Source organism: Neopelma chrysocephalum, unplaced genomic scaffold, assembly GCF_003984885.1.
Source record: "Neopelma chrysocephalum unplaced genomic scaffold, ASM398488v2 Primary Assembly neopelma1_63, whole genome shotgun sequence".
Lineage (NCBI taxonomy): Eukaryota > Metazoa > Chordata > Aves > Passeriformes > Pipridae > Neopelma > Neopelma chrysocephalum.
This window is the reverse complement of record NW_020897720.1, coordinates 7,528,532-7,537,618: the sequence shown is the minus strand read 5'-3', so window position 1 is coordinate 7,537,618 and position 9,087 is coordinate 7,528,532. Positions and strand designations below refer to the sequence as shown.

The window sequence follows — 9,087 nt, the reverse complement described above, 5'->3', positions numbered from 1 at the left end:
CCCCCCCCAACCAGAAAGAGGAGGAATTGCGTAAGGAGGAAGAGCGGAAAAAGGCTCTGGATGCCCGGCTGCGGTTTGAGCAGGAACGGATGGAGCAGGAGCGGCTGGAGCAGGAGGAGAGGGAGCGGCGCTACCGGGAGCGTGAGGAGCAGATCGAGGAGCACAGGCATGGCAGGGGCTGGGTGGGATGTGGGTGCGGGATGGCTGAGCACATGCTGTGAGTGGCTGGGTGGGCACATGGGTGTCCCTCATGGGGTGGGGTTGGGGCAGGGACTGGCAGGAGCCGGTGCCCAGCGTCTCTCCCCCATGCCCCCCTGGCAGGCGGAAGCAGCAGAGCATGGAGGCGGAGGAGGCCCGACAGCGCCTGAAGGAGCAGTCCATCTTTGTAAGTTGGAGTCGAGACTGCCACTGGGCATCCCCTCGGGGAAGGAATTTTCCCAGCTGGATGCCCAGGACATCCCAGAGCTTGGGAGGTGATGCTGCATGTCTTTCCAGGGGGACCAGCAAGAGGAGGATGACAGACAGCAGTTCAGAAAATCGGAGTCGGAGGTGGAGGTGAGTGCGGTGATGGCCATGCCTGGTGCTGGTCCTCACTCCCCAGCCAGCAGTGCCTATAGCTGGATGGGGATGCAGCTAGGGGGTGCATGGAGGGTGGTCCCACAGCCCCACACCACCAGGGCAGTGGGGCTCAGCCTCCCCCATCCACACAGGAGGCTGCTGCCATCATTGCTCAGCGGCCCGACAACCCCCGGGATTTCTTCAAGCAGCAGGAGCGAGTGGCATCGGGCAGCAGTGATGCTGTCTCACCAGGCAGCCACAGGACAGGTGAGGGGCTGAGGGGGAACCGTGGGCAGGGGGGTGGGCACTGAGAGGCTAAGGGGGCCTGTGGAGCAGGTGAGTGTGGTGTCGCAGCACAAAAAATCACAGTGGGATGTGGAGGGACCAGGGATGCAATGAGGAGGGTGTGTGTACCCTTTGCCATCCCTGGCATCGTGGTTCTGGGTGCCAAGGTCACAAGGATGGCAGGGGTCATCCTCCTCTGCTGTGTCACCATCACTGCCACTATCACCGCCGCTGCCACCGCAAATCACGTGGCCCCTGCAGCTGGGGCAGCTTGGCAGGGCTGGATGTCGGGGTGTTTTCAGCAAAACGGGGCTCACCCTGCTCCCTGCTCAGTGTCGTCCGCTCACCTGTCACAGCACTGCACCAGCAGCTGGGTTGGGTGCGTGGTTGGTACAGCAGGAGAGGCAGCTGCAGGTCCAGGGATTGCTTGGGAACACATCCCATGATGACAGCTAAAAGGGGCAGGAGTGAGTGAGGCACATGTGGGGCACTCAGTGTGCTGCCAGCTGGCAGGGGGTGCCCCATGGAGAGACCAGGCTGCCCCACAGGGGTCCAGCCCCAGAATTGTTTTTATGGCTCTCAGGCAGGGGCTGGCTGTCCTGGTGAGTGCCTCCAGCCGTGGGGCCGTGTCATGGTGCTGTGCTGGGGGGAGCTGTGCCAGGAGGGAGCCTGTGATGTGTGTCCTTGCTGTGGTGTTTTGCCATGGGTTGTGCCATGGGCTGTGCTGTGGGGCTGTGCTGTGGGGTTGTGCTGTGGTGCTGTGCCTTGGGGCAGTGCTGTGGGCTGTGCCATGGGGCCGTGCCGTGAGTTGTGCCGTAGATTCACGCTGTGGGGTTGTGCTGTGCCTGAGCACATGGTTGGTCCCACGGCCATGTTCTGGCCTCTCTTCTCCCCTGGCCAGGCAGTGCTGCCTCCCATCTTTCTGTCCTGCTGCCTTTCCATCCTCTTGTCCTGCCATTCTCCTGCCACGTTGTTGGTGTTGCCTCCCATCCGTCTGGCCTCCCATCCCGGTGCCCTGATGCTCCAGCCCCGCCATAAGTGCGCTGAGCAGGGACTGACCCATCTCTCTCTCTCTCTCTCCGTCTGTCCGTCCGTCTGTCTTTCTCTCACAGGTCGTCTTCACTGTCCTTTCATAAAGACAGCTGACAGTGGGCCGCCTTCTTCCTCCTCCTCCTCCTCCTCCCCCCCGCGGACCCCCTTCCCCTATATCACCTGCCACCGCACCCCAAATCTCTCCTCTTTCTTCCCATGTAGGTAGCTGGGAGCTCGCGGGCACACAGCTCCAGGGGGCCGAGCCGCGGGCAGCTGCCCCAGAGCCCCCCAGCCCCACGGCACACCGGACCAACAGCGGAGGCATCGCCCCTCCCACGGGCACCCTGAGGGGGATGGGCACTCAGGCGGGACCATGCCCACACCCCTGGGCACTCGGCATGCCTTACTGGGGCTGTGCCCCTGGGGAGGGGGTGTTGGGCAGGCTGTGCCCGTGGGTCAGATGGGGACAGGGCAGAGCTGTGCCTGGGGGTGGGATGGAGCAGACTGTGCCCATGGGGTAGAGGGGCACAGGGCAGGCTCTGGCAATGGAGCATAAATGGGACAGGACAGCTGTGCCCTGGATCATGCAGGACTGTGCTCATGGAGCACTGTGGAATGGAAAAGGCTGTGCCCAGGTTATATGGGGCTGTGCCCATGGGGCAGGATAGGATGGAAAGGGCTGTGCCCAGGATCATGTGGGGCTGTGCCTATAGGGAAGAAGGAGATGGGATAACTGTGCCCATGGGGCAGAGGGGGATGGGAAATCTCTGCCCTGAACCATGCAGGACTGTGCCCATGGAGCAGCATGGGATGGAAAAAGTGATGCCCTGGATCATGTGGAGCTGTGCCAAAGGGCAGGCGGGGGGCCATGTAGGGTTGTGCTCCTGCCAGGCATGGGTGACAGGGCACAAAGCTGTACCTGCAGGGGCAAAGCAGTGCCAGGGCAGTGCCAGGGCACAGCTAGGTGACATGTGGGCAGGGCCAGTGTGCACCATGGCAGGTACGGGGCTGCCCGTCCCCGTGCCTGGCAGGTGCAGGGCCTGGGACTCCTGGGGGTGGTAGGGATGCCTGGAGGGGTCATGGTGGTTGCTGCAGCCATAGAAGCCTCTGCCCCACCACCCGGGAGGGGATGACATGGTGGCTGGTACATGGTGATGTGCATTTGGCAGCTGGTGGCTGGGTTGGTGTGGGGCAGGAGCGGTGCTGGGGTGCTGGTCTCCCCCTCAATGTGGGCAGCCCTCCCACGCCACCCCATCTCCCTTGTCTGCAGGCAGCCAGTCGGACGCCTTCCGCAAGGCCTCAGCAGCGGGCTGCAGCCCCTGCGAGCCCAGCCCGGCCGCCACGCCGCTGGGCGACCCGGGCACCCGCGCGTCCGCTGATGAGACGCCGGCAACGCCCAAAGGTGGGCGCAGGGCTGGCACTGCCTCCCCCTGCACGGGGCTGCCCGGGTCCACCCCCGTGGTTTCCCACGGTGCATCCCCCACTGCAGCCCTCTGGCTCTGCTGCAGCCCCCCCTGCAGCCCTGCCAACTGCCCATGCATTGCTCAGTGCATCTGTGCTGTCCCATCTGCATCCCTCAGCATATCTGCTGTGTCCCACAGCACATTCCCTGCTGCAGCCCCCCTGGCTCTGCTGCAGCCCCCCCTGCAGCTCTGCCAACCACCTTTGCATCGCTCAGTGCATCCGTGCTGTCCTGCCTGTACCCCTTGGCGTATCCCCACCGTCTCTGCTGTGTCCCCCAGCACATCCCCGCCGTACCTGCTGTTCCGTGCCGCTGCATCCCTGCCGTCTCTGCTGCATCCCCCAGTGCAGCCCTGCCGTCATTGCTGCATGCATCCCTGCTGCCTCCAGTGCATTTCCTGACACCAGTGCAGCCCTGCTGTCTCTGCTGCAGCCTCAGCCATGCATCCCCCCATCTCCAGTGCATTCCCCGTGCTCCATACATGCTGGCTGTCCCTGCTGCACATCCCAGTGCGATGCTGCCCTATCTGCACCGTCCCACTGTACCATCCTTGCCAGGGCTGCTGCATCCCCCTGTGCATCCCCTCTGCCCCACTGCACCCCACTGCATCCAAGCCAGTTCTGCTGCAGGCGCCATGTGTCCCTGCTGCATCCCCACTTGGCCCCTTGGCATCTTATGGTGCATCCCAGCTTTCCCTTCTCCCACCTCCTCCACAGCCCCTTCTGCTTTTCCAGCCGCTCCCCAAGGGATCACTTTGCCCCCTCCCTATGTCCACTCACTCCCGGTCCCCTGGTGCATGCCAGTCCCCTCCCTGTACAGCCACTCCCACCCATCCCTGCAGCATCCCCACATTGTGCCCAGTCCATAGGACCCCAAATCCCCTCCAGCTGCAGCCCTGTTCCTGGGTGACACCCAGCCATGGATGAGGGTGTCTGTCCCCACTGACTGCTGTCCCCTCCTTGCAGAGTCCCCCAGCCCCAGCGCACAGGAGCCCGGGCCAGCCACGCCCGAGCAGCACTGGCCCTTCCCGGGGCCCGAGGACAAGGCCACTGAGCCCCCCGGGGATGAACCCAGCAGCCCCAGGTCGGTGTGGACAGCGGGGGGTGATGCCCTGGGGGACCTGGTGACCCTGGAGCCCACCGAGCCCTCCCCACTGCCCGTGGCCGCCGAGCCTCAGACTGGGGAGGCTCCCAACCCCGAGAGCCTCATCGACCTGTGGCAGAGCGATGGGGCAAACCCCCCAGCTGCTTGGCCCCTGCCTGCTGCCCCTGTCCCCGAAGCCCCCCCATCCGCACTGCCCGAGGAGGGGGCCCTGCTGAGCCTGGACGAGCTGCCTGAGCCCCCTGCCACCTTCTGCGACGTGGAGCAGGAGGATGAGGAAGATGAAGCAGCTGGCGAGGGGGACCCCCAGTCCCAGGGGCTCGGCTGCCAGCACGTGCCCCAGGAGGACAGTCCGGGCAGAGAGAGTCCCCCCATCACCAATGGGGAGATGGCCCCCAAGGATGGGACGCCAGGTCGTGGGGAGCAGGTGAGCACCACTGGGGGGTGGGAGGTCAGGGTGTGATGGGGTGGCTGGGGGGGTCCTGACCACCTGCCCCCCACCCCCCAGGCCAGCGAGGGCTACTTCAGCCAGTCCCAAGAGGAGGAGGTGCCCCCCCCCGAGGAGCTGTCGGCCAAAGCCCCCCAGCCCGTCTTCTACAACAAGCCCCCAGGTGAGTGAGGACAGTGAGGAGTGAGGTCTGTTCCTCCATGGGGCACCCCAAGCCATCTTGACGCCCCCCTCCCTGTCCTCTAGAGATCGACATCACGTGCTGGGATGCAGACCCCCTGCCCGAGGAGGAAGAGAGCTTTGGGGGGGCCCTGTGAGCCCGGGCCCCGCTGCCGGTGCAGGCAGCCTGCCCCGGCCGGCGCGGGGCACGAGGGGGCTGCAGCCAGGGGCCGGGCCCCCCCCTCACCCCACTGAGGCCCCGCAGGATGAGGCCTCCAGGTGGGGGCCGCCCCGCTGCAACCCCGCCCCGGGGCACCTTTTACAGCCCCCCCTTCTCCTCTCTTTTTTAAGTTGTCGGTAGGAGCCGTGTCAGCCCCCCAGCCCCACCTTAGCAGTCCCCCCCCAATACCCCAGCGCCCCTTTGGGGGGGACGACACACACGCTCGCATCCCCTGCCTGGCTGTGGGACAGGGTCCTCGTTCTCTTCGTGCCCCCCCCAGGAGTCCCCCAGTACTTTGCACGAGTTCAAAGAAAAGAAATAATAATAATAATAATAATAATAATAAATGAATATGGCAATAAAGTGACCCAACCGAGGCGAGGCTGCGGCCAGCGGCGTCCCCCCCCAAATCCCAGCAGGGAGCTGGTGTGGGGGCTTTTACCCCTTCCCGACTCCCTCCTTGCTGGGAGCCCCATCCCCTCCTGCTTGGCCCCTGCTTGGCCCCTCTCCCCCTGTTCCCTTTGGAAACTTTTTGGAAAGCACAAGTTCTGTACCGGCAGTGTGCTCATGTCTGTTAATAAATAAAGCGTCTCCCACAGGGGCTGCAGCCTGCTGGGGGGGCAGGGAGGGCTGGGAGAGGTGTGGGGGTCCCATGATGCCAGCCTACCGGGAGGCAAACCCGAGCCACAAACTTTTATTCTCAAACTGTAACAAACAAAAAATTTAAGAAACAGAGCAGAGTCCGGGTCCCCAGCGACCCCGGCCATGGGGGGGCTGGCGGGGGCCAGACGGGGAACCAGCCCCTTCCGCGCCGGCGGCGATGGCCCGCGCCGGGGCGGGTGTCCCCGAGGTGACATGGGCAATCAAAACCACCCACCCCCCAGGTGCATGGCAAGGTCCGGGGGTCCCCCGTGGCTGCCGTTACACAGCAGTAGTCCTGCCGAAGAGGGGCATGGAGACCGGGAGGTGCCAGGGTCCCGGCTCGTAGGTGTCCCTGCTGCTGAGCTCCGAGTCCGTCCAGCTGGGAAACATGCGTGGGGAGCACTCCTGCTGCAGGTAGAGGTCCGGGCAGGCAGGGCCGGGGCTGGCAGAGCGGGGCAGGTGCAGCGCCGAACCATAGCTGGCATCGAGGAAAAGTGGTTTGTAGCTGGGGGGCTGCTCCTGCTTCTCCAGCCGCTCGTGGCTCAGGAAAGGGGCGTTGATTTTGCGGTAGAGCCCCCGCGTGTCCATCAGCACCTCGCTGTATGGTGGGGGGGGCTCTGCCATCAACAGAGCTTCCTCATAGCACGGCGGCTTTGACAGGTCCGACTCTGCAAGGCAAAGCCCCCCCCGGACCCCTGCTGCCGTCAGCGCTGCGCTCTGGCTCTCACGTCGTATCCCCCCCAAAACAGGGGGAGGCACGTGCTCCGGGGATGCGAGAGCCCCTCCCTGCTCCTTACCGTGCCGGCAGCTCCAGGGCCGGGGGGGTGGGATGTGGTGGGGGTGATGATGATGGTGGGGGTCGAGGCGGAGGCGGTGGGGAATGGCGATGCCGGGGGGGCTGCCCCTGTAACCCTCATAGTGCAGTGGCTCCATCTCCAGGGCGCGCAGGCTCTGCTCCCGCAGCCGCTCCTCCTGCTGCCGCTTCACCCGCCGCCGCAGGTAGCTGCAGAAGCAGCATAGCAGCACGATGAGGCCCCAGATGAGCCAGAAGCCCGCAAAGCAGGTGAGGAAGGTGTAGGTGCCCTGGGACATCACCATCTTGGCTGCCGGACCCGGGGGGAGGCCCCCGCCTTTCCCTGCCCTCGGGGTGGGGGACGGGATGCTCAGGGCGGCGGCAGGGTCAGGGAGGACCCGATGCTGTCAGGGCCGCCGAGGGCATCTCCCCGGGCTGTGCCCGGCGCCGTCTCCTCTGGCCTGCGGGTGCCTGCCGTCAGGGGTCCATCCTTGCCATAGAGCTGGGGGGGGCTGGAGCGGGTGGGTCAGGCGTGGGTGCGCTGGGCGGGCGGCGGGGCGGGGGGCCGGCGGGGCGGGCGGTGGGGGGATGGGGCTGGCAGGGTCCTGCTGCCCATCGCTGGGGGGGACCGCCGGGGTGGGGGCCCTGCAACGAGACAGACGCGAGCGTGAGCGACACAGAAACGTGGACGCCCTGTTCCCATGGTGACTCGCTCCACATGCGCTGCAGTGCCCGCAGCCGGAGGGGAACCGTGCCTGGGCCCCCTCATGCACCCCATCATCGCCTCCATGGCTGCAAACCTGCACACCCCATCCAGAACCCCCCCACAGCACTGCCGGCCACTCTGGGGCAGGAGATGGATGCTGTGGTCCTGACCTTTCAGATCATGGGGTGCCCACTGGGATCCCCTTCTCCTGCTCACCCAGCGCACCCCAAATTGGCTGCCAAGCCCAGGCAGCTCATTCATCCCTGTGCTGCCACACAGCAGGGTGCCCTGGGGTGCCCCGGGGAGAATGAGGGATGTGCAGAGCTGCCAGTTGCCTGTGGCACGTGGCGCTTGCAAGAGCACGTGCACTGTGGCCATCGCTGGCCTCGCAGCCACCCGAGGGGGCTCAGGGGATGGTGGCACCTCGACACAGCAATGCAGGGCCGAGGAGTGGTGAGGATGGGAACCATCACCCCTGCCAGGTCCCAGCCTTCAGACAGGGTGATAGCTCAGTCATGTCCAACCCAGCACCGAATGATAATGGTGTGTACCAGGGGCAGGTGTGCCCCTCAGTGCGCAGGGAGCAGCACCCGTGGGTGCTCACAGGCAGGCAAGTAAGCACCCATCAGGATTCTCATTGTGGTGGTGTGGGAGAAAACGGGCTCGGCAGCAGGGAGGAGGGTGAGCATGGAGCGGTGGCAGCCGAGGGCTGCGAGACCACTCATGTGGCTCTGCTCAGAGACAGCCGAAGGGGTGTGGGGTGCTCGACCACCCCGCGGGCCAGGGCCACGCTGCCGGCAAGGGGGACGGCAGTGCCACCAGGTGCTGAGGGTGCTGGCAGGGCCGGAGGGCCGAGCCCGGCGGAAGGAAGGAGTGATGGGGAAGGAAGAAGCAACGGGGAAGGAAGGAGCAATGGGGAAGGAAGGAGCAATGGAGAAGGAAGGAGTCAGGGGCCCTGGCCACTGGCAGGCAGTGGGGGTTGCTCCATCACGCAGACAAACGCGTGGGCAGAGGCAGTGCTGCGATGTGGGTGTATGGGGAGGGGGTCCCCGCTGCCCGGCTGAGGCCACTGGGTGCAGGCAGGGCTCGCCAGCCGCGGCTGCAACAGGCTCCGCGCCGGCAGCCTGGGCATCCCCGGGGAGGGGGGCACCGTGCGGGAAGGGCCATGGGTCGAGACCCGGGATGACGGCCGGGGGGACACCAGGAAGCGGTGCAGGGCTGGCTGGCGGCGCCGCGGACCGGGGGCGTTCGCAGCTGGGGCGTGCGGGGGGAGTGGGGCTGCCGGGGACGTGCGGGCTGGGGGAGGAGCGGGGCCGGGCTGGAGACACTCATACCGGGCGGGGAGCGGAGCGGCCGCCAAGCCGGGCCCCGCCGGTACCCCCGGGCCGCCCTGCTGCCCCCGGCCGCGGCCTGGGCCCCGCTACACTCGTCGCATCCCTGCCCGGTGCCTCTGCCGGGAGGGTGACACCCCGGCGGGGAACCTCCCCGCTCTCGGTGCCGGGCGCGGCACCCCTTCCTCATCACCATCCTCCTCCTCCTCCCCCGGGGCGCGCGCCCGCCGAGGCCAGACCGGAGATGCGCGCCCCGGTACGCGCCGCGCGCCCCCGCCGCGATCCCCGGTGGCGGCGGCCCCGCGCGCCCCCGCCCCGGCCCCGCTGCCCCCGCACCGCGCAACAGGCGG

The 9,087-nt window shown here is 66.5% G+C and overlaps 2 protein-coding genes across 5 annotated transcripts in view; one reads left to right on the top strand and one right to left on the bottom strand.

Annotated features, from left to right (window-relative positions):
• Window positions 1-12: 12 nt before the first annotated feature.
• Window positions 13-5,861, top strand: DBN1 (drebrin 1). Of its 2 annotated transcripts, XM_027682821.1 has the most exons (9): window positions 13-166; window positions 322-385; window positions 496-555; window positions 711-825; window positions 1,956-2,093; window positions 3,146-3,277; window positions 4,303-4,865; window positions 4,947-5,049; window positions 5,133-5,861. In XM_027682821.1, the coding sequence occupies exons 1-9, from the start codon at window positions 90-92 to the stop codon at window positions 5,201-5,203; spliced, it is 1,323 nt and encodes a 440-aa protein (XP_027538622.1). In that variant the 5' UTR covers window positions 13-89; the 3' UTR covers window positions 5,204-5,861. The 2 variants fall into 2 exon arrangements, with proteins under 2 accessions (XP_027538622.1, XP_027538624.1); XM_027682823.1 differs by lacking the exon at window positions 1,956-2,093.
• Window positions 5,862-5,944: 83 nt separating this feature from the next.
• Window positions 5,945-9,087, bottom strand: part of PRR7 (proline rich 7, synaptic) — a 6,708-nt gene continuing 3,565 nt past the window's right edge. Inside the window, exons 2-3 of one of the 3 annotated variants that reach the window (XM_027682825.1) lie at window positions 6,705-7,345; window positions 5,945-6,602 (exon numbers count right to left, since the gene is read on the bottom strand). In XM_027682825.1, the coding sequence (XP_027538626.1) occupies window positions 6,187-6,602; window positions 6,705-7,005 (717 nt within the window). In that variant the 5' untranslated portion in view covers window positions 7,006-7,345 and the 3' untranslated portion in view covers window positions 5,945-6,186. Of the gene's footprint in view, window positions 7,346-9,087 lie in introns of all 3 variants that reach the window. The other 2 variants (XM_027682826.1, XM_027682824.1) reach the window with 2 other exon arrangements.

What these genes read in the sequence shown, in the direction of transcription:
- DBN1 (XM_027682821.1), top strand. Translation starts at nt 90, where the DNA reads ATGGAGCAGGAGCGGCTGGAGCAGGAGGAGAGGGAGCGGCGCTACCGG. An exon ending in TGAAGGAGCAGTCCATCTTT is followed by an intron (nt 386 to 495) that starts GTAAGTTGGAGT and finishes ATGTCTTTCCAG; the next exon opens with GGGGACCAGCAAGAGGAGGA. An exon ending in AATCGGAGTCGGAGGTGGAG is followed by an intron (nt 556 to 710) that starts GTGAGTGCGGTG and finishes CCATCCACACAG; the next exon opens with GAGGCTGCTGCCATCATTGC.